Here is a 21164-nt window from a genome sequence, read left to right on the forward strand (position 1 = left end):
CAGCTTCCTATGATTGTGAGTGTTATAAACACTGACCCAAAGACAGCTTCCTATGATTGTGAGTGTTATAAACACTGACCCAAAGACAGCTTCCTATGACTAAGTGTTATAAACACTGACCCAAAGACAGCTTCCTATGATTGTGAGTGTTATAAACACTGACCCAAAGACAGCTTCCTATGATTGTGAGTGTTATAAACACTGACCCAAAGACAGCTTCCTATGATTGTGAGTGTTATAAACACTGACCCAAAGACAGCTTCCTATGATTGTGAGTGTTATAAACACTGACCCAAAGACAGCTTCCTATGATTGTGAGTGTTATAAACACTGACCCAAAGACAGCTTCCTATGATTGTGAGTGTTATAAACACTGACCCAAAGACAGCTTCCTATGATTGTGAGTGTTATAAACACTGACCCAAAGACAGCTTCCTATGATTGTGAGTGTTATAAACACTGACCCAAAGACAGCTTCCTATGATTGTGAGTGTTATAAACACTGACCCAAAGACAGCTTCCTATGATTGTGAGTGTTATAAACACTGACCCAAAGACAGCTTCCTATGATTGTGAGTGTTATAAACACTGACCCAAAGACAGCTTCCTATGATTGTGAGTGTTATAAACACTGACCCAAAGACAGCTTCCTATGATTGTGAGTGTTATAAACACTGACCCAAAGACAGCTTCCTATGATTGTGAGTGTTATAAACACTGACCCAAAGACAGCTTCCTATGATTGTGAGTGTTATAAACACTGACCCAAAGACAGCTTCCTATGATTGTGAGTGTTAAACATTGAACCAAAGACAGCTTCCTATGATTGTGAGTGTTATAAACACTGACCCAAAGACAGCTTCCTATGATTGTGAGTGTTATAAACACTGACCCAAAGACAGCTTCCTATGATTGTGAGTGTTATAAACACTGACCCAAAGACAGCTTCCTATGATGTGAGTGTTATAAACACTGACCCAAAGACAGCTTCCTATGATTGTGAGTGTTATAAACACTGACCCAAAGACAGCTTCCTATGATTGTGAGTGTTATAAACACTGACCCAAAGACAGCTTCCTATGATTGTGAGTGTTATAAACACTGACCCAAAGACAGCTTCCTATGATTGTGAGTGTTATAAACACTGACCCAAAGACAGCTTCCTATGATTGTGAGTGTTATAAACACTGACCCAAAGACAGCTTCCTATGATTGTGAGTGTTATAAACACTGACCCAAAGACAGCTTCCTATGATTGTGAGTGTTATAAACACTGACCCAAAGACAGCTTCCTATGATTGTGAGTGTTATAAACACTGACCCAAAGACAGCTTCCTATGATTGTGAGTGTTATAAACACTGACCCAAAGACAGCTTCCTATGATTGTGAGTGTTATAAACACTGACCCAAAGGCAGCTTCCTATGATTGTGAGTGTTATAAACACTGACCCAAAGACAGCTTCCTATGATTGTGAGTGTTATAAACACTGACCCAAAGACAGCTTCCTATGATTGTGAGTGTTATAAACACTGACCCAAAGACAGCTTCCTATGATTGTGAGTGTTATAAACACTGACCCAAAGACAGCTTCCTATGATTGTGAGTGTTATAAACACTGACCCAAAGACAGCTTCCTATGATTGTGAGTGTTATAAACACTGACCCAAAGACAGCTTCCTATGATTGTGAGTGTTATAAACACTGACCCAAAGACAGCTTCCTATGATTGTGAGTGTTATAAACACTGACCCAAAGACAGCTTCCTATGATTGTGAGTGTTATAAACACTGACCCAAAGACAGCTTCCTATGATTGTGAGTGTTATAAACACTGACCCAAAGACAGCTTCCTATGATTGTGAGTGTTATAAACACTGACCCAAAGACAGCTTCCTATGATTGTGAGTGTTATAAACACTGACCCAAAGACAGCTTCCTATGATTGTGAGTGTTATAAACACTGACCCAAAGACAGCTTCCTATGATTGTGAGTGTTATAAACACTGACCCAAAGACAGCTTCCTATGATTGTGAGTGTTATAAACACTGACCCAAAGACAGCTTCCTATGATTGTGAGTGTTATAAACACTGACCCAAAGACAGCTTCCTATGATTGTGAGTGTTAAAAACACTGACCCAAAGACAGCTTCCTATGATTGTGAGTGTTATAAACACTGACCCAAAGACAGCTTCCTATGATTGTGAGTGTTATAAACACTGACCCAAAGACAGCTTCCTATGATTGTGAGTGTTTATAAACACTGACCCAAAGACAGCTTCCTATGATTGTGAGTGTTATAAACACTGACCCAAAGACAGCTTCCTATGATTGTGAGTGTTATAAACACTGACCCAAAGACAGCTTCCTATGATTGTGAGTGTTATAAACACTGACCCAAAGACAGCTTCCTATGATTGTGAGTGTTATAAACACTGACCCAAAGACAGCTTCCTATGATTGTGAGTGTTATAAACACTGACCCAAAGACAGCTTCCTATGATTGTGAGTGTTATAAACACTGACCCAAAGACAGCTTCCTATGATTGTGAGTGTTATAAACACTGACCCAAAGACAGCTTCCTATGATTGTGAGTGTTATAAACACTGACCCAAAGACAGCTTCCTATGATTGTGAGTGTTATAAACACTGACCCAAAGACAGCTTCCTATGATTGTGAGTGTTATAAACACTGACCCAAAGACAGCTTCCTATGATTGTGAGTGTTATAAACACTGACCCAAAGACAGCTTCCTATGATTGTGAGTGTTATAAACACTGACCCAAAGACAGCTTCCTATGATTGTGAGTGTTATAAACACTGACCCAAAGACAGCTTCCTATGATTGTGAGTGTTATAAACACTGACCCAAAGACAGCTTCCTATGATTGTGAGTGTTATAAACACTGACCCAAAGACAGCTTCCTATGATTGTGAGTGTTATAAACACTGACCCAAAGACAGCTTCCTATGATTGTGAGTGTTATAAACACTGACCCAAAGACAGCTTCCTATGATTGTGAGTGTTATAAACACTGACCCAAAGACAGCTTCCTATGATTGTGAGTGTTATAAACACTGACCCAAAGACAGCTTCCTATGATTGTGAGTGTTATAAACACTGACCCAAAGACAGCTTCCTATGATTGTGAGTGTTATAAACACTGACCCAAAGACAGCTTCCTATGATTGTGAGTGTTATAAACACTGACCCAAAGGCAGCTTCCTATGATTGTGAGTGTTATAAACACTGACCCAAAGACAGCTTCCTATGATTGTGAGTGTTATAAACACTGACCCAAAGACAGCTTCCTATGATTGTGAGTGTTATAAACACTGACCCAAAGACAGCTTCCTATGATTGTGAGTGTTATAAACACTGACCCAAAGACAGCTTCCTATGATTGTGAGTGTTATATAAACACTGACCCAAAGACAGCTTCCTATGATTGTGAGTGTTATATAAACACTGACCCAAAGACAGCTTCCTATGATTGTGAGTGTTATAAACACTGACCCAAAGACAGCTTCCTATGATTGTGAGTGTTATAAACACTGACCCAAAGACAGCTTCCTATGATTGTGAGTGTTATAAACACTGACCCAAAGACAGCTTCCTATGATTGTGAGTGTTATAAAACACTGACCCAAAGACAGCTTCCTATGATTGTGAGTGTTATAAACACTGACCCAAAGACAGCTTCCTATGATTGTGAGTGTTATAAACACTGACCCAAAGACAGCTTCCTATGATTGTGAGTGTTATAAACACTGACCCAAAGACAGCTTCCTATGATTGTGAGTGTTATAAACACTGACCCAAAGACAGCTTCCTATGATTGTGAGTGTTATAAACACTGACCCAAAGACAGCTTCCTATGATTGTGAGTGTTATAAACACTGACCCAAAGACAGCTTCCTATGATTGTGAGTGTTATAAACACTGACCCAAAGACAGCTTCCTATGATTGTGAGTGTTATAAACACTGACCCAAAGACAGCTTCCTATGATTGTGAGTGTTATAAACACTGACCCAAAGACAGCTTCCTATGATTGTGAGTGTTATAAACACTGACCCAAAGACAGCTTCCTATGATTGTGAGTGTTATAAACACTGACCCAAAGACAGCTTCCTATGATTGTGAGTGTTATAAACACTGACCCAAAGACAGCTTCCTATGATTGTGAGTGTTATAAACACTGACCCAAAGACAGCTTCCTATGATTGTGAGTGTTATAAACACTGACCCAAAGACAGCTTCCTATGATTGTGAGTGTTATAAACACTGACCCAAAGACAGCTTCCTATGATTGTGAGTGTTATAAACACTGACCCAAAGACAGCTTCCTATGATTGTGAGTGTTATAAACACTGACCCAAAGACAGCTTCCTATGATTGTGAGTGTTATAAACACTGACCCAAAGACAGCTTCCTATGATTGTGAGTGTTATAAACACTGACCCAAAGACAGCTTCCTATGATTGTGAGTGTTATAAACACTGACCCAAAGACAGCTTCCTATGATTGTGAGTGTTATAAACACTGACCCAAAGACAGCTTCCTATGATTGTGAGTGTTATAAACACTGACCCAAAGACAGCTTCCTATGATTGTGAGTGTTATAAACACTGACCCAAAGACAGCTTCCTATGATTGTGAGTGTTATAAACACTGACCCAAAGACAGCTTCCTATGATTGTGAGTGTTATAAACACTGACCCAAAGACAGCTTCCTATGATTGTGAGTGTTATAAACACTGACCCAAAGACAGCTTCCTATGATTGTGAGTGTTATAAACACTGACCCAAAGACAGCTTCCTATGATTGTGAGTGTTATAAACACTGACCCAAAGACAGCTTCCTATGATTGTGAGTGTTATAAACACTGACCCAAAGACAGCTTCCTATGACTTAGTGTTATAAACACTGACCCAAAGACAGCTTCCTATGATTGTGAGTGTTATAAACACTGACCCAAAGACAGCTTCCTATGATTGTGAGTGTTATAAACACTGACCCAAAGACAGCTTCCTATGATTGTGAGTGTTATAAACACTGACCCAAAGACAGCTTCCTATGATTGTGAGTGTTATAAACACTGACCCAAAGACAGCTTCCTATGATTGTGAGTGTTATAAACACTGACCCAAAGACAGCTTCCTATGATTGTGAGTGTTATAAACATTGACCCAAAGACAGCTTCCTATGATTGTGAGTGTTATAAACACTGACCCAAAGACAGCTTCCTATGATTGTGAGTGTTATAAACACTGACCCAAAGACAGCTTCCTATGATTGTGAGTGTTATAAAACTGACCCAAAGACAGCTTCCTATGATTGTGAGTGTTATAAACACTGACCCAAAGACAGCTTCCTATGATTGTGAGTGTTATAAACACTGACCCAAAGACAGCTTCCTATGATTGTGAGTGTTATAAACACTGACCCAAAGACAGCTTCCTATGATTGTGAGTGTTATAAACACTGACCCAAAGACAGCTTCCTTTGATTGTGAGTGTTAAACACTGACCCAAAGACAGCTTCCTATGATTGTGAGTGTTATAAACACTGACCCAAAGACAGCTTCCTATGATTGTGAGTGTTATAAACACTGACCCAAAGACAGCTTCCTATGATTGTGAGTGTTATAAACACTGACCCAAAGACAGCTTCCTATGATTGTGAGTGTTATAAACACTGACCCAAAGACAGCTTCCTATGATTGTGAGTGTTATAAACACTGACCCAAAGACAGCTTCCTATGATTGTGAGTGTTATAAACACTGACCCAAAGACAGCTTCCTATGATTGTGAGTGTTATAAACACTGACCCAAAGGCAGCTTCCTATGATTGTGAGTGTTATAAACACTGACCCAAAGGCAGCTTCCTATGATTGTGAGTGTTATAAACACTGACCCAAAGGCAGCTTCCTATGATTGTGAGTGTTTTAAACACTGACCCAAAGACAGCTTCCTATGATTGTTGAGTGTTATAAACACTGACCCAAAGACAGCTTCCTATGATTGTGAGTGTTATAAACACTGACCCAAAGACAGCTTCCTATGATTGTGAGTGTTATAAACACTGACCCAAAGACAGCTTCCTATGATTGTGAGTGTTATAAACACTGACCCAAAGACAGCTTCCTATGATTGTAAGTGTTATAAACACTGACCCAAAGAAAGCTTCCTATGATTGTGAGTGTTATAAACACTGACCAGAAGACAGCTTCCTATGATTGTGAGTGTTATAAACACTGACCCAAAGACAGCTTCCTATGATTGTGAGTGTTATAAACACTGACCCAAAGACAGCTTCCTATGATTGTGAGTGTTATAAACACTGACCCAAAGACAGCTTCCTATGATTGTGAGTGTTATAAACACTGACCCAAAGACAGCTTCCTATGATTGTGAGTGTTATAAACACTGACCCAAAGACAGCTTCCTATGATTGTGAGTGTTATAAACACTGACCCAAAGACAGCTTCCTATGATTGTGAGTGTTATAAACACTGACCCAAAGACAGCTTCCTATGATTGTGAGTGTTATAAACACTGACCCAAAGACAGCTTCCTATGATTGTGAGTGTTATAAACACTGACCCAAAGACAGCTTCCTATGATTGTGAGTGTTAAACATTGAACCAAAGACAGCTTCCTATGATTGTGAGTGTTATAAACACTGACCCAAAGGCAGCTTCCTATGATTGTGAGTGTTATAAACACTGACCCAAAGACAGCTTCCTATGATTGTGAGTGTTATAAACACTGACCCAAAGACAGCTTCCTATGATTGTGAGTGTTATAAACACTGACCCAAAGACAGCTTCCTATGATTGTGAGTGTTATAAACACTGACCCAAAGACAGCTTCCTATGATTGTGAGTGTTAAACACTGACCCAAAGACAGCTTCCTATGATTGTGAGTGTTATAAACACTGACCCAAAGACAGCTTCCTATGATTGTGAGTGTTATAAACACTGACCCAAAGACAGCTTCCTATGATTGTGAGTGTTATAAACACTGACCCAAAGACAGCTTCCTATGATTGTGAGTGTTATAAACACTGACCCAAAGACAGCTTCCTATGATTGTGAGTGTTATAAACATTGACCCAAAGACAGCTTCCTATGATTGTGAGTGTTATAAACACTGACCCAAAGACAGCTTCCTATGATTGTGAGTGTTATAAACACTGACCCAAAGACAGCTTCCTATGATTGTGAGTGTTATAAACACTGACCCAAAGACAGCTTCCTATGATTGTGAGTGTTATAAACACTGACCCAAAGACAGCTTCCTATGATTGTGAGTGTTAAACATTGAACCAAAGACAGCTTCCTATGATTGTGAGTGTTATAAACACTGACCCAAAGACAGCTTCCTATGATTGTGAGTGTTATAAACATGACCAAAGACAGCTTCCTATGATTGTGAGTGTTATAAACACTGACCCAAAGACAGCTTCCTATGATTGTGAGTGTTATAAACACTGACCCAAAGACAGCTTCCTATGATTGTGAGTGTTATAAACACTGACCCAAAGACAGCTTCCTATGATTGTGAGTGTTATAAACACTGACCCAAAGACAGCTTCCTATGATTGTGAGTGTTATAAACACTGACCCAAAGACAGCTTCCTATGATTGTGAGTGTTATAAACACTGACCCAAAGACAGCTTCCTATGATTGTGAGTGTTATAAACACTGACCCAAAGACAGCTTCCTATGATTGTGAGTGTTATAAACACTGACCCAAAGACAGCTTCCTATGATTGTGAGTGTTATAAACACTGACCCAAAGACAGCTTCCTATGATTGTGAGTGTTATAAACACTGACCCAAAGACAGCTTCCTATGATTGTGAGTGTTATAAACACTGACCCAAAGACAGCTTCCTATGATTGTGAGTGTTATAAACACTGACCCAAAGACAGCTTCCTATGATTGTGAGTGTTATAAACACTGACCCAAAGACAGCTTCCTATGATTGTGAGTGTTATAAACACTGACCCAAAGACAGCTTCCTATGATTGTGAGTGTTATAAACACTGACCCAAAGACAGCTTCCTATGATTGTGAGTGTTGTTATAAACACTGACCCAAAGACAGCTTCCTATGATTGTGAGTGTTATAAACACTGACCCAAAGACAGCTTCCTATGATTGTGAGTGTTATAAACACTGACCCAAAGACAGCTTCCTATGATTGTGAGTGTTATAAACACTGACCCAAAGACAGCTTCCTATGATTGTGAGTGTTATAAACACTGACCCAAAGACAGCTTCCTATGATTGTGAGTGTTATAAACACTGACCCAAAGACAGCTTCCTATGATTGTGAGTGTTATAAACACTGACCCAAAGACAGCTTCCTATGATTGTGAGTGTTATAAACACTGACCCAAAGACAGCTTCCTATGATTGTGAGTGTTATAAACACTGACCCAAAGACAGCTTCCTATGATTGTGAGTGTTATAAACACTGACCCAAAGACAGCTTCCTATGATTGTGAGTGTTATAAACACTGACCCAAAGACAGCTTCCTATGATTGTGAGTTTAAACACTGACCCAAAGACAGCTTCCTATGATTGTGAGTGTTATAAACACTGACCCAAAGACAGCTTCCTATGATTGTGAGTGTTATAAACACTGACCCAAAGACAGCTTCCTATGATTGTGAGTGTTATAAACATTGAACCAAAGACAGCTTCCTATGATTGTGAGTGTTATAAACACTGACCCAAAGACAGCTTCCTATGATTGTGAGTGTTATAAACACTGACCCAAAGACAGCTTCCTATGATTGTGAGTGTTATAAACACTGACCCAAAGACAGCTTCCTATGATTGTGAGTGTTATAAACACTGACCCAAAGACAGCTTCCTATGATTGTGAGTGTTATAAACACTGACCCAAAGACAGCTTCCTATGATTGTGAGTGTTATAAACACTGACCCAAAGACAGCTTCCTATGATTGTGAGTGTTATAAACACTGACCCAAAGACAGCTTCCTATGATTGTGAGTGTTATAAACACTGACCCAAAGACAGCTTCCTATGATTGTGAGTGTTATAAACACTGACCCAAAGACAGCTTCCTATGATTGTGAGTGTTATAAACACTGACCCAAAGACAGCTTCCTATGATTGTGAGTGTTATAAACACTGACCCAAAGACAGCTTCCTATGATTGTGAGTGTTATAAACACTGACCCAAAGACAGCTTCCTATGATTGTGAGTGTTATAAACACTGACCCAAAGACAGCTTCCTATGATTGTGAGTGTTATAAACACTGACCCAAAGACAGCTTCCTATGATTGTGAGTGTTATAAACACTGACCCAAAGACAGCTTCCTATGATGTGTGTTATAAACACTGCAGCTTCCTATGATTGTGAGTGTTATAAACACTGACCCAAAGACAGCTTCCTATGATTGTGAGTGTTATAAACACTGACCCAAAGACAGCTTCCTATGATTGTGAGTGTTATAAACACTGACCCAAAGACAGCTTCCTATGATTGTGAGTGTTATAAACACTGACCCAAAGACAGCTTCCTATGATTGTGAGTGTTATAAACACTGACCCAAAGACAGCTTCCTATGATTGTGAGTGTTATAAACACTGACCCAAAGACAGCTTCCTATGATTGTGAGTGTTATAAACACTGACCCAAAGACAGCTTCCTATGATTGTGAGTGTTATAAACACTGACCCAAAGACAGCTTCCTATGATTGTGAGTGTTATAAACACTGACCCAAAGACAGCTTCCTATGATTGTGAGTGTTATAAACACTGACCCAAAGACAGCTTCCTATGATTGTGAGTGTTATAAACACTGACCCAAAGACAGCTTCCTATATGACTAAGTGTTATAAACACTGACCCAAAGACAGCTTCCTATGATTGTGAGTGTTATAAACACTGACCCAAAGACAGCTTCCTATGATTGTGAGTGTTATAAACACTGACCCAAAGACAGCTTCCTATGATTGTGAGTGTTATAAACACTGACCCAAAGACAGCTTCCTATGATTGTGAGTGTTATAAACACTGACCCAAAGACAGCTTCCTATGATTGTGAGTGTTAAACATTGAACCAAAGACAGCTTCCTATGATTGTGAGTGTTATAAACACTGACCCAAAGACAGCTTCCTATGATTGTGAGTGTTATAAACACTGACCCAAAGACAGCTTCCTATGATTGTGAGTGTTATAAACACTGACCCAAAGACAGCTTCCTATGATTGTGAGTGTTATAAACACTGACCCAAAGACAGCTTCCTATGATTGTGAGTGTTATAAACACTGACCCAAAGACAGCTTCCTATGATTGTGAGTGTTATAAACACTGACCCAAAGACAGCTTCCTATGATTGTGAGTGTTATAAACACTGACCCAAAGACAGCTTCCTATGATTGTGAGTGTTATAAACACTGACCCAAAGACAGCTTCCTATGATTGTGAGTGTTATAAACACTGACCCAAAGACAGCTTCCTATGATTGTGAGTGTTATAAACACTGACCCAAAGACAGCTTCCTATGATTGTGAGTGTTATAAACACTGACCCAAAGACAGCTTCCTATGATTGTGAGTGTTATAAACACTGACCCAAAGACAGCTTCCTATGATTGTGAGTGTTATAAACACTGACCCAAAGACAGCTTCCTATGATTGTGAGTGTTATATAAACACTGACCCAAAGACAGCTTCCTATGATTGTGAGTGTTATAAACACTGACCCAAAGACAGCTTCCTATGATTGTGAGTGTTATAAACACTGACCCAAAGACAGCTTCCTATGATTGTGAGTGTTATAAACACTGACCCAAAGACAGCTTCCTATGATTGTGAGTGTTATAAACACTGACCCAAAGACAGCTTCCTATGATTGTGAGTGTTATAAACACTGACCCAAAGACAGCTTCCTATGATTGTGAGTGTTATAAACACTGACCCAAAGACAGCTTCCTATGATTGTGAGTGTTATAAACACTGACCCAAAGACAGCTTCCTATGATTGTGAGTGTTATAAACACTGACCCAAAGACAGCTTCCTATGATTGTGAGTGTTATAAACACTGACCCAAAGACAGCTTCCTATGATTGTGAGTGTTATAAACACTGACCCAAAGACAGCTTCCTATGATTGTGAGTGTTATAAACACTGACCCAAAGACAGCTTCCTATGATTGTGAGTGTTATAAACACTGACCCAAAGACAGCTTCCTATGATTGTGAGTGTTAAACATTGAACCAAAGACAGCTTCCTATGATTGTGAGTGTTAAACATTGAACCAAAGACAGCTTCCTATGATTGTGAGTGTTATAAACACTGACCCAAAGACAGCTTCCTATGATTGTGAGTGTTATAAACACTGACCCAAAGACAGCTTCCTATGATTGTGAGTGTTATAAACACTGACCCAAAGACAGCTTCCTATGATTGTGAGTGTTATAAACACTGACCCAAAGACAGCTTCCTATGATTGTGAGTGTTATAAACACTGACCCAAAGACAGCTTCCTATGATTGTGAGTGTTATAAACACTGACCCAAAGACAGCTTCCTATGATTGTGAGTGTTATAAACACTGACCCAAAGACAGCTTCCTATGATTGTGAGTGTTATAAACACTGACCCAAAGACAGCTTCCTATGATTGTGAGTGTTATAAACACTGACCCAAAGACAGCTTCCTATGATTGTGAGTGTTATAAACACTGACCCAAAGACAGCTTCCTATGATTGTGAGTGTTATAAACACTGACCCAAAGACAGCTTCCTATGATTGTGAGTGTTATAAACACTGACCCAAAGACAGCTTCCTATGATTGTGAGTGTTATAAACACTGACCCAAAGACAGCTTCCTATGATTGTGAGTGTTATAAACACTGACCCAAAGACAGCTTCCTATGATTGTGAGTGTTATAAACACTGACCCAAAGACAGCTTCCTATGATTGTGAGTGTTATAAACACTGACCCAAAGACAGCTTCCTATGATTGTGAGTGTTATAAACACTGACCCAAAGACAGCTTCCTATGATTGTGAGTGTTTAAACACTGACCCAAAGACAGCTTCCTATGATTGTGAGTGTTATAAACACTGACCCAAAGACAGCTTCCTATGATTGTGAGTGTTATAAACACTGACCCAAAGACAGCTTCCTATGATTGTGAGTGTTATAAACACTGACCCAAAGACAGCTTCCTATGATTGTGAGTGTTATAAACACTGACCCAAAGACAGCTTCCTATGACTGAGTGTTATAAACACTGACCCAAAGACAGCTTCCTATGATTGTGAGTGTTTTAAACACTGACCCAAAGTAAAAGGGAGCAGGCGTGAGTGTTAATATTTACAGGTCTACAAAGGGAGTAGGGATGAGTGTTAATATTACACAGGTCTACAAAGGGAGCAGGGGTGAGTGTTAATAAACATCTTATACAGGTCTACAAAGGGAGCAGGCGTGAGTGTTAATATTGTACAGGTCTACAAAGGGAGTAGGGATGAGTGTTAATATTACACAGGTCTACAAAGGGAGCAGGGGTGAGTGTTTATAAACATCGTATGCATGTCTACTACATGTAAAAATTAATGTCAATTTACAAACCTTAAAACTTATGTCTGTAATTAATCAGGATATAAGCTATGTTTACAAACATTTGAAAAAAGGTGCAACTTAGGGAGCCAACTCTTGTTAAGATATTTGGTTTTATTTTTCTGCTATGCAATACACATTCATCTGCCTATAGGTGGTATACTTCAAAGCTACATGAAGTTGGTTTTTATTCCAGCAATACTACGTGTTACTCCTGTTGACGGACGGAGCTCTGTCAGATATGCCACAGACTATACAAGCCATTGTAGACGCCACATCACTACCCATGTCTGTCATTATCGTTGGAGTCGGACAAGCAGACTTCAGTAACATGGAACTCCTAGATGGGGATAATGGAACACTCCGTGCACCAAACGGTCAGGAGTCCAAACGGGATATCGTCCAATTTGTACCATTCAGAAGGTTTAAGACGGTGAGTAAACCTGAAAATATTACAGGGGATATAATAAAGTGTAAAGCATTTTAGTTTTTTGTGTATTCATAAGGTATATGTCTTCTATAAAAATGTCCCATACTGCTTTATTTCATTTGTTTATCAATTGTTTTGTTGTTGATTATGTAGGATAAAAAAATTTGGGGATATTCACTTCAAAATAAATTTTTAGCAAATTCATTTTTCACAATCTTACTGTAAGATAATTTCTAACTGTGGTTTATTCTTTGCTACCAAATTAACACTTGACTGTTGATGCTTAATATACTGCTTTTTAGGTCATCTGACCCGAAGGGTCAGGATGACCTATAGTCATGGTGATTTGTCCGTCGTCGTGCGCCGTCCGCCGTCCGTCGTGCGTAAACTTTTTCCTTTAAAACGCTACTCCTCCTTAACCGCTAGCCTGATGTCATCCATATTTGGTGTGAAACATTATTGGGGAAGGACAATCATATTTTATATAAATGAGCTTTGTCCGACCCCTAGGGGCTGAGGGGTGGGGCCCCAAAAGGGCGAATTTTCTTATTTTAAGCTTTAAAATCCTACTCCTCCTTCATCCTTGGATGGATTTCATCCATATTTGGTGTGAAACATTATTGGGGAAGGACAATCATATTTTATATAAATGAGCGTGGTCCGACCCCTAGGGGCTGAGGGGTGGGGCCCCAAAGGGCAAACTTTCTTAATTTTAGCTTTAAAATCCTACTCCTCCTTCATCCTTGGATGGATTTCATCTATATTTAGTGTAAAACATTATTGGGGAAGGATTATCATATTTGATGTAAATGAGCGTGGTCCAACCCCTAGGGGCTGAGGGGTGGAGCCCCAAAAAGGCAAATTTTCTTAATTTTAGCTTTAAAATCCTACTCCTCCTTCATCTTTGGATGAATTTCATCCATATTTGGTGTGAAACATCATTGGGGACGGACAGAAACATCCTTGGGGGAAGGTGAACAGAACTTGTATAAATTTTGGTTCTGAGCCCCCGGGGGCAGGAGGGACGGGGCCCATTAGGGGAAATAGAGGTAAATCCTTTAAATTGCTATTTGTCTTAGAGTTTTGCATGGATTGTAACCAAATTTGGCCAGAAACATCCTTGGGGGAAGGGGAACAGAACTTGTATAAATTTTGGCTCTGACTCCCTCGGGGGTAGGAGGGGTGGGGCCCAATATGGGAAATAGAGGTAAATCTGATAAATCGCTACTTGTCCTAGAGTTCTGCATGGATTGAAACCAAATTTGACCACAAACATCCATGGGGGAAGGGGAATAAAGTTTGTATAAATTTTGGCTCTGACACCTGGGGACAGGAGGGGCAAGACCCAATATGGGAAATAGCGGTAAATCCTATAAATAGCTACAAGTCATATAGTTCTGCTTGGATTTTAACCAAATTTGGCCCAGAAACATCCTTGGGGTTAATAGAATTAGTATAAATTTTGGCTTTGACCTCCTGGAGCAGAAAGAGTGGGACCCAATAGGGGAATTAGAGGTAAATAATCAAATTCCTTCAGAAAAGAAACAATGAACCTGTATTCAGAACATTAGTAGGCATTACAAACCAGGTGAGCGATACAGGCCCTCTGGGCCTCTTGTTTAAAGATATTGTTTATCGACAATTTTTGATGATGTCAATGGCGGCCATTTTCCAAGATGGCCGCCAACATTGATTAAAACCACATAATATATTGATTTTTAGAGGATTTATTCATTTTTTAAACTTGTTCCTTTCCTTCGTTAATGATACTAAAATTTTAAAAATTAATTAATAACACTTTAGTTTCTAAATAAAAAGAATTTACAGACATTAATACGCCGTCGCTGGCGGCCATTTTTCAAGATTGCCGCCAAAAACACTTAAAAACCCCATTTCAGATTAATTGTAAAACCCCATTTCAGATTTATTGTAACCTTTTTTACTGAAATTTTTCACCCTTAAACCTTTTTCACTAATGTTTAATGACTGAATGAATGAAAAAAATCAGAAACATTGCTTATTATTGATCTAAATTGAGGTTTTTGAAAAATTTGGTAGCCATGTTGGAAAATGGCCGCCAGTGACGTCATAAGTGTTCTTTTGGCCGAAACTTCTTTTGTGCCAAGTTTCAATGTTTTTATCATAATGTGCACAATTTTGCCATATTTCTGCACTTATACGCTACACTATAAGTAATTATTGAGTGTTAACATAATTCTATAACAACATCTAATGAGTACAGTAAAACTCCAATATAACTACCAGGTAACTAGAGTCTATAACAACATCTAATGAGTACAGTAAAACTCCAATATAACTACCAGGTAACTAGAGTCTATAACAACATCTAATGAGAACAGTAAAACTCCAATATAACTACCAGGTAACTAGAGTCTATAACAACATCTAATGAGTACAGTAAAACTCCAATATAACTACTACCAGGTAACTAGAGTCTATAACAACATCTAATGAGTACAGTAAAACTCCAATATAACTACCAGGTAACTAGAGTCTATAACAACATCTAATGAGTACAGTAAAACTCCAATATAACTACCAGGTAACTAGAGTCTATAACAACATCTAATGAGTACAGTAAAACTCCAATATAACTACCAGGTAACTAGAGTCTATAACAACATCTAATGAGTACAGTAAAACTCCAATATAACTACCAGGTAACTAGAGTCTATAACAACATCTAATGAGTACAGTAAAACTCCAATATAACTACCAGGTAACTAGAGTCTATAACAACATCTAATGAGTACAGTAAAACTCCAATATAACTACCAGGTAACTAGAGTCTATAACAACATCTAATGAGTACAGTAAAACTCCAATATAACTACCAGGTAACTAGAGTCTATAACAACATCTAATGAGTACTGTAAAACTCCAATATAACTACCAGGTAACTAGAGTCTATAACAACATCTAATGAGTACAGTAAAACTCCAATATAACTACCAGGTAACTAGAGTCTATAACAACATCTAATGAGTACAGTAAAACTCCAATATAACTACCAGGTAACTAGAGTCTATAACAACATCTAATGAGTACAGTAAAACTCCAATATAACTACCAGGTAACTAGAGTCTATAACAACATCTAATGAGAACAGTAAAACTCCAATATAACTACCAGGTAACTAGAGTCTATAACAACATCTAATGAGTACAGTAAAACTCCAATATAACTACCAGGTAACTAGAGTCTATAACAACATCTAATGAGAACAGTAAAACTCCAATATAACTACCAGGTAACTAGAGTCTATAACAACATCTAATGAGTACAGTAAAACTCCAATATAACTACCAGGTAACTAGAGTCTATAACAACATCTAATGAGTACAGTAAAACTCCAATATAACTACCAGGTAACTAGAGTCTATAACAACATCTAATGAGTACAGTAAAACTCCAATATAACTACCAGGTAACTAGAGTCTATAACAACATCTAATGAGTACAGTAAAACTCCAATATAACTACCAGGTAACTAGAGTCTATAACAACATCTAGTGAGTACAGTAAAACTCCAATATAACTACCAGGTAACTAGAGTCTATAACAACATCTAATGAGTACAGTAAAACTCCAATATAACTACCAGGTAACTAGAGTCTATAACAACATCTAATGAGAACAGTAAAACTCCAATATAACTACCAGGTAACTAGAGTCTATAACAACATCTAATGAGTACAGTAAAACTCCAATATAACTACCAGGTAACTAGAGTCTATAACAACATCTAATGAGTACAGTAAAACTCCAATATAACTACCAGGTAACTAGAGTCTATAACAACATCTAATGAGTACAGTAAAACTCCAATATAACTACCAGGTAACTAGAGTCTATAACAACATCTAATGAGTACAGTAAAACTCCAATATAACTACCAGGTAACTAGAGTCTATAACAACATCTAATGAGTACAGTAAAACTCCAATATAACTACCAGGTAACTAGAGTCTATAACAACATCTAATGAGTACAGTAAACAAACTCCAATATAACTACCAGGTAACTAGAGTCTATAACAACATCTAATGAGTACAGTAAAACTCCAATATAACTACCAGGTAACTAGAGTCTATAACAACATCTAATGAGAACAGTAAAACTCCAATATAACTACCAGGTAACTAGAGTCTATAACAACATCTAATGAGTACAGTAAAACTCCAATATAACTACCAGGTAACTAGAGTCTATAACAACATCTAATGAGTACAGTAAAACTCCAATATAACTACCAGGTAACTAGAGTCTATAACAACATCTAATGAGTACAGTAAAACTCCAATATAACTACCAGGTAACTAGAGTCTATAACAACATCTAATGAGTACAGTAAAACTCCAATATAACTACCAGGTAACTAGAGTCTATAACAACATCTAATGAGTACAGTAAAACTCCAATATAACTACCAGGTAACTAGAGTCTATAACAACATCTAATGAGTACAGTAAAACTCCAATATAACTACCAGGTAACTAGAGTCTATAACAACATCTAATGAGTACAGTAAAACTCCAATATAACTACAGGTAACTAGAGTCTATAACAACATCTAATGAGTACAGTAAAACTCCAATATAACTACCAGGTAACTAGAGTCTATAACAACATCTAATGAGTACAGTAAAACTCCAATATAACTACCAGGTAACTAGAGTCTATAACAACATCTAATGAGTACAGTAAAACTCCAATATAACTACCAGGTAACTAGAGTCTATAACAACATCTAATGAGTACAGTAAAACTCCAATATAACTACCAGGTAACTAGAGTCTATAACAACATCTAATGAGTACAGTAAAACTCCAATATAACTACCAGGTAACTAGAGTCTATAACAACATCTAATGAGTACAGTAAAACTCCAATATAACTACCAGGTAACTAGAGTCTATAACAACATCTAATGAGTACAGTAAAACTCCAATATAACTACCAGGTAACTAGAGTCTATAACAACATCTAATGAGTACAGGTAAAACTAGAGTCTATAACAACATCTAATGAGTACAGTAAAACTCCAATATAACTACCAGGTAACTAGAGTCTATAACAACATCTAATGAGTACAGTAAAACTCCAATATAACTACCAGGTAACTAGAGTCTATAACAACATCTAGTGAGTAAATGAATTTCCAGGTCCATTGCAATTTGTATGAGAGAGCTTTACAGTACATAAATCCTGCAATGGCATACAATAAATCAAGTCAATGCCAATATACTGATGCATGCATTATTTTGTAAAATTATGTTCAGCTGACTATGTAGTGCATGTAGTGTTTGCTTCATTGTTATATCAACCATAACAATACTGCCCTATAAGACAATTTGTATTAATGTAAATCAACTTATGTTTATGCACGATTTAATATTTCCTGTTTTTGTGACCTGTAAATTAATTTAAAATTTCCTGTATATGTGGTCAGTAAATTGATTTAAAATTTCCTGTATATGTGACCAGAAAATTGATTTAAAATTTCTTGTATTTGTGCTCAGTAAATTGATTTGAAATTTCCCGTATTTGTGCTCAGTTAATTGATTTAAAATTTCCTGTATTTGTGGTCAGTAAATTGATTTGAAATTTCCTGTATTTGTGTGGCCAGTAAATTGATTTAAAATTTCCTGTATTTGTGGTCAGTAAATTGATTTAACATTTCCTGTATTTGTGACCAGTAAATTGATATAAAATTTCCTGTATTTGTGGTCAGTAAATTGATTGGAAATTTCCTGTAATTGTGCCCAGTAAATTGATATAAAATTTCCTGTATTTGTGCCAAGTAAATTGATTTAAATTTCCTGTATTTGTGGTCAGTAAGTTGATTTAACATTTCCTGTATTTGTGGTCAGTAAATTGATTTAAAATTTCCTGTATTTGAGGCCAGTAAATTGATTTAACATTTCCTGTATTTGTGGTCAGTAAATTGATTTAACATTTCCTGTATTTGTGGTCAGTAAATTGATTTAAAATTTCCTGTATTTGTGGTCAGTAAATTGATTTGAAATTTCCTGTAATTGTGCCCAGTAAATTGATTTAAAATTTCCTGTATTTGTGGTCAGTAAATTGATTTAAAATTTCCTGTATTTGTGGTCAGTAAATTGATTTGAAATTTCCTGTATTTGTGCCCAGTAAATTGATTTAAAATTTCCTGTATTTGTGCCCAATAAATTGGATTAAAATTTCCTGTATTTTTGTCCAGTAAATTGATTTAAAATTTCCTGTATTTTTTGCCCAGTACATTGATTTAAAATTTTCTGTATTTGTGGCCGGTAAAGTGATTAAAATTTTCTGTTTTTTTGCCCAGTAAATTGTTTTAAAGTTTCCTGTATTTATGACCAGGAAATTGATATAAAATTTCCTGTATTTGTGTCCAGTAAATTGATTTGAAATTTCATGTATATGTGACCAGTAAATTGATTTAACATTTCCTGTATTTGTGGCCAGTAAATTGATTTAAAATTTCCTGTATTTGTGCCCAGTAAATTTATTTAAAATTTCCTGTATTTGTGCCCAGTAAATTGATTTAAATCAGTTGGATTGCAGTAATTCTTTGTGAAACTTATATATTTCCAACTGAAATCTAACTTATGACAGTTTGTACCGCAGTCAAGGGAGATAATACTTGCAAGCTCGTAATTTAATTGATTGACAGCCTTAAGCATCAGGTTGTAATGCTGTAAACAATGACAGGTATACTGAGCCCATTACCATTATCAATTCAAATGACTTGACTCTAAAATTACAAATATCCAAAAGTATATGTTTAGCTACATTTTGAAGGTTTAGAAAAAAAGTAACCACTTTTTTTTTCGTTCTGACCCAAACTAAAATACAGCTTATATTTTAAGGCACTGACCATGTATACTTTATATCCTGCACCATTCGTTACAAGTAACTTATTTCAATTCTTAAAATGCCAACATTGCTTAAAATATGTACAATGTACGTCTTTCAAACAATTTTGGCCGATGAAGTAGGCCACTAAAATTGCGTGCTGAAATTCTAAATACAGCTACTTTCTGTCAGTGCTGAATAAAGGAAAAAATATTTGTGATAGGAGTATTTAGGAAATGTTCTGTTTATCATGACAGTATACTGCCTTCTCCTGAAAAGATTTCCCTCCATGTTGTCTTGAAACATTTTCAATTCAAAACAATGACATCAAATTAGAAATATCCCAAATTAGAATTATTTACCACCATAAAACCACTCCCATCATTTCATGTTGTCATGAATGATGTACATATAGACCTATTATGAAATACAAACCCATGCTTCATGAAAGTTTGGCCTCGGCTACATAAGTCTAATAGGACTTCAGGGCACATACACTGCTGACTTTATCTGCTTCTTCCCCTGTTGTAGCATGGATTTTCACGATGTTCATGTGATGGGTCTTTGTAAAGAAAACTTGATCAGGTCCTTCTTGCTAGAATGTAACTCCCTCAACCCTATTTCTTGCATCTTTCTGATTTAGATTTCAAAACTTATTTAAACATCAGTTAAGCATATAGTTTTCAATGGATGTCAGGTCATTTTGTGTTCCCGCACCAAAACCTTTGGTGTTGATATCATATAGTGCAATGTACATAATTTTTGTCCTGTTCTGTCCCATCCCGTCGCAAAAGTTCCCATTGTGTCATTGCTATTATTATTTCTCTAGAGAGGTACTTAACTATCCTTTGTAAAACACGTATGAGGGGGATATTAACGCGGGCTCCGTCCGTCCGAGGTTCTTTTCCAGGCTTTAACTAAAAAAGCCTTTTCACTCAGCTAGTAATTAGTTTTTTAGGTCACCTGAGACAAAGTCTCAAATGACCTATTCTAATCGGCTTTAGTCGTCGTCGTCCATCATGCATTGTTCGTCTTGCGTCGCATGTCCGTAAACAATTCACATTTTCGACTTCTTCTCCAAAACTGCTGAAGCAATTTCAATGAAATTTTGCGCAAACCTTCTAAGGCATAAGGCCAATCAAATTTGTAAATTATATGTTCCCCAGGGGGGGCTGTTGGAGGGGCCAAAAGGGGTAAAATTGACTAAAATTTCAAAAATGTTCTTTTCCT

At 37.3% G+C, this 21164-nt stretch overlaps 1 protein-coding gene across 1 annotated transcript in view; it reads left to right on the plus strand.

The window, feature by feature from the left end:
- The window catches only part of LOC138315985 (copine-3-like), a 73447-nt gene extending 60320 nt beyond the window's left edge, over window positions 1–13127 (plus strand). Inside the window, exon 14 of the mRNA XM_069257435.1 lies at window positions 12822–13127. Coding sequence (XP_069113536.1) covers window positions 12822–13112 — 291 coding nt within the window. The 3' untranslated portion in view covers window positions 13113–13127. The remainder of the gene's footprint in view (window positions 1–12821) is intronic.
- Window positions 13128–21164: the final 8037 nt, after the last annotated feature.

The sequence above is a fragment of the Argopecten irradians genome, chromosome 2, assembly GCF_041381155.1.
Source record: "Argopecten irradians isolate NY chromosome 2, Ai_NY, whole genome shotgun sequence".
NCBI lineage: Eukaryota > Metazoa > Mollusca > Bivalvia > Pectinida > Pectinidae > Argopecten > Argopecten irradians.